The sequence below is a fragment of the Eimeria mitis genome, genomic scaffold (assembly GCF_000499745.2).
Source record: "Eimeria mitis Houghton genomic scaffold, Emh_scaff956, whole genome shotgun sequence".
In the NCBI taxonomy this organism is placed as follows: domain Eukaryota; phylum Apicomplexa; class Conoidasida; order Eucoccidiorida; family Eimeriidae; genus Eimeria; species Eimeria mitis.
Window position 1 is genome coordinate 10746 of NW_013577057.1, and position 3687 is coordinate 14432.

A 3687-nucleotide genomic window follows, 5' to 3' on the forward strand; every position below is an offset into this window, starting at 1 on the left:
CAGCAGGCACCGAAGGTGGTGCTGCTGCAGCAGCAGCAGCAGCAGCAGCTGCTGCTGCTGCTGCTTGGCAGCGTGATTTGCTGCTGCTTTTTATGGTCTTGTTTGAAATACAGTGTAAAGATAAACCCTCAGCTGCAACAGCAGCAACAGCAGCAGCAGCAGCAACAGCAGCAGCAGCAGCAGCAGGTGTGCAGAAACCTGAGGTGTATAGACAGCTAAGGAGACAGAAACAGAAAGAGAGATAGAAATAGATAGAGATAGAGATAGAAGGAGACAGAGAAAAATAAATAAAGATAGAGAGATAGATAAAAATAGATATATATAAACAGAGACAGAAAGGAGACAGAGACAGAGACAGAGACAGACTGAATATATATAAACAAATATAATAAAACAAACAGAAACATAAGGATATATATAAACAGAAACAGAAAGGAGACAGAGAAAACAAACAGAGACAGGGAGAAACAAACGGAGACAGAAAAAAAAGAGCAGCGAGAGAAAGACAAATAGAGAGACAGATAAAGACAAAGACAGCAGCAGCAGCAACGCGAGAGAAACATATATATACATATATACATATATATATATATATATATATATATAAACGAGAAAAACAACAAAGAGAGAGAGATGCAGAAACAAACAACAGCAGCAGCAGCAACTGAGACAGCAGAGAGATAGAGACAATCGAAGGCCTGGATAGGCCCACACACTGACCCACAGCAGCAGCAGCAAACAGCAGCAGCAGCAGCTGCAGCATGCTGCTGCAACAGCACACTGCAGCAGCGTGCTGCAGCAGCAGCAGTGTGCAGCAGCAGCAGCAGTGTAGGGCAGCAACAGCGTGCAGAAACAGCAGGGTGCTGCAGCAGCAGCGCGCAGAAGCAGCACCGTGCAGCAGCAGCAGCAGCAGCAGCAGCAGCAGCAGCACCCTGCAGCAGCAGCAGGACACTGCGGCAGCAGCAGCAGCACCCTGCAGCAGCAGCAGGACACTGCAGCAGAAGCAGCAGCCTGCAGCAGCAGCAGGACACTGCAGCAGCAGCAGCAGCACCCTGCAGCAGCAGCAGGACACTGCGGCAGCGGCAGCAGCAGCCTGCAGCAGCAGCAGGACACTGCAGCAGCAGCAGGATGTAAGTGTACTGGGGCGTCCCCGTTGCCGGCCCAGCAGCCTCAGTTGTTTTTGTTGTTGCTGCTGCTGCTGCACACTCTGCTGCCAGTGTTTGCTGCTGCTGTTTCAGCAGCGGCAGCATTTTGCTGCATCTGGAGCTGCTGCTGCTGCTGCTGCTGCAGCAGCAGCAGCAGCAGCAGCAGCAAACGACCCATAAGGCCAACGGTGAGGCTGAGGTGCAGCCAGCTGCAGCAGAACTCCCCAGCAGCCCGGGGGTCTGCAGCAGCAGATGCTGCCGCAGCAGCAGCAGCAGCAGTAGCGGCGGCTGCAGCAGCGGCAGCAGCAGCAGCCGCAGCAGCACTTGAGGCAGCTTGACTGAGGACAAGCCATCAGCAGCGAGTATGCTGCTGCTGCTGCTGCTGCTGCAGAGGCAGCACAGCGGTTGCCTTTTTTTATTTTCAACACAACTCCGTCCATCATAACAATTTAAAATATTCCTCGTTGCTTCTGCTGCTGCTGCTGCTGCTGCTGCTCTGGCGGTCGAGTCGGCGGCGCAGGCAGCAGCAGCAGCAGCAGCAGCAGCAGTAGCTGCAGCAACGGCAGCGGGGCCCCTCTGCTCTCCGCCGTGCTGCAGCAAGGGGGCCCCTGCCTTTTCCTGCAGCAGCAACAGCAGCAGCAAATAAAAAAATAATAAAAATGAAGAAAAGAGTGTAGGCTTCTGAGCTTAACAAGCCGGGATGACCGACTGTGGGGCCCCGCAGCAGCAACAGCAGCAGCAGCAGCAGCAGCAGCAGCAGCATCGATCCTCACCGAGGCAGTCTCAGCTCGGCTTCTGCTGCTGAAATTTCTTCTGTAAGAGTCCTGCTGTGAGGCACAAAGTCCTGCTGTGAGGCACAAGAGCAGGAGGAGCTGCAGCAGCAGCAGCAGCCACGGCAGCAGCAGCAGCAGCAGCAGCAGCTGCAGCAGCAGCAGCAGCAGCAGCAGCGCCGCGATGTCTGTGCATCGCAGGGGCGGCGCTGCAAGGGCAGAGCGGAGGCCCCCAGGGGGCGGCTCGGGGGCCCCCAGAAGTCTGAAGAGGCACCCTGCTGCCTTCAACAGCAGCAGCAGCAGCAGCAGCAGCAACAGCAACAGCAACAGCAGCAGCAGCAGCAACAAAAACAGCAACAAGAGTAGAAACTTCTCCTCTAGGGGACGAGGCGGGGGCCGGGGGCCCCCGAGTGACAAATTTGGTCATAGAAAAGGCAGCAGCAGCAACTCAAATGAGAGCAGCAAGGAGCAGCAGCAGCAGCAGCAGCAGCAGCAGCAGCAGCAGCAGCAACAGCAGCAACAACAACGGCGGCAGCAGCGGAACGAATCACATACACAGCCCTATGATGATGATACAATAAAGCAAGAGCGGCAGCAGCTGCAGCAGCAGGTGAAGGCGGCGCTGCAGCAGCAGCGAAGCAAAGACGCCTCAGCAAGGCGTTGGGATGACTGGCAGCAGCGGAAGCAGCAGAAGCAGCAGCAGCAGCAGCAGCAGCAGCAGTTTGGTAGCCGCGTTGCAGGGGATGCTGGGGGCCAAAGCGGCGCCATGAAGTTTGCTGCAGCAGCAGCAGCAGCAGCAGCAGGGAGTCCCTTTGTGGTTGCTTCGCGTTCTGATGCTGCAGTTGCAGCAGCAGCAGCAGCAGATGAGCTGCTGCAGCAGGAAGATGTGCTGCAGTGGCTAGACAGCTGGGGTAGAGGCCCCTGGCACGCAGCAACGAAGAGTGCAGAGAGCGCCATCATGGAGCTTCACATACCCAGCAGCAGCAGCAGCAGCAAAAACAGCAGCAGCAGCAGCAGCAGCAGCAGCAGCAGCAGCAGCAGTGTTGACTGGGCGCTGTGGGCTGCAGTAGCAGACAAGGCGNCAGCAGCAGCAGCAGCAGCAGCAGCAGCAGTGTTGACTGGGCGCTGTGGGCTGCAGTAGCAGACAAGGCGCTGCAGCACGTCACCAGGCGGCTGTATCTGCTGCTGGAGACAGACGCAGAGCAGCGGTGGATGCTAAAGAATGCGGGTTTGCTGCAGCAGCAGCGCAGCAAGCAGCAGCAGCAGCAGCAGCAGCAGCAGATGGGGGGACGGAGACAGTGGCGCAGCAGCAGCGCAGCAGCAGCAGCAGATGAGCAGCAAAAGGGCCCCACAAGAGCAGATGAAGTATCATCGCTGCTGCTGCTGACGCAGCAGTCTCCTATCTGCAGCAGCAGGTGCTTGCTGCGGCTGCTGCAGCTAGCTGCATCGAGAAGCAGATCTGCTGCGCATGCAGCAGCAGCACAACTCTTTGAGTTGTTTTCGGGGCCGCTGCTGCTGCCGTCCTTTAGGAAGCTGCAGGGTTTGCTGCAGCACCCGCAGTGGCTGCTCGATAGAGTGACAGAGCTGCTGCCGCTGCTGCAGCAGCAGCTGCAGCAGCTGCAGCAGCAAACACAGAACAACACGCAGCAGCAAACGCCGCAGAAAAAGAAAAAAAACACGTCCAAGCAGCTGCAGCAGCAGCAGCAGCAGCAGCAGGGTAAGAAAGACCCAGCCAGAGCTGCTGCTGTTGCTGTGCTGCAGCTGCTGCTGCT

The 3687-nt window shown here is 56.9% G+C and overlaps 1 protein-coding gene across 1 annotated transcript; it reads left to right on the plus strand.

Moving 5' to 3' along the window:
* Positions 1-2099: 2099 nt before the first annotated feature.
* EMH_0026090 (uncharacterized protein) lies at positions 2100-3056 on the plus strand (the record flags this gene model as incomplete). The annotated part of the gene is given in 2 exon segments (XM_013502566.1): positions 2100-2994; positions 2998-3056. Coding segments are annotated over 2 exon segments (954 nt in total).
* Positions 3057-3687: the final 631 nt, after the last annotated feature.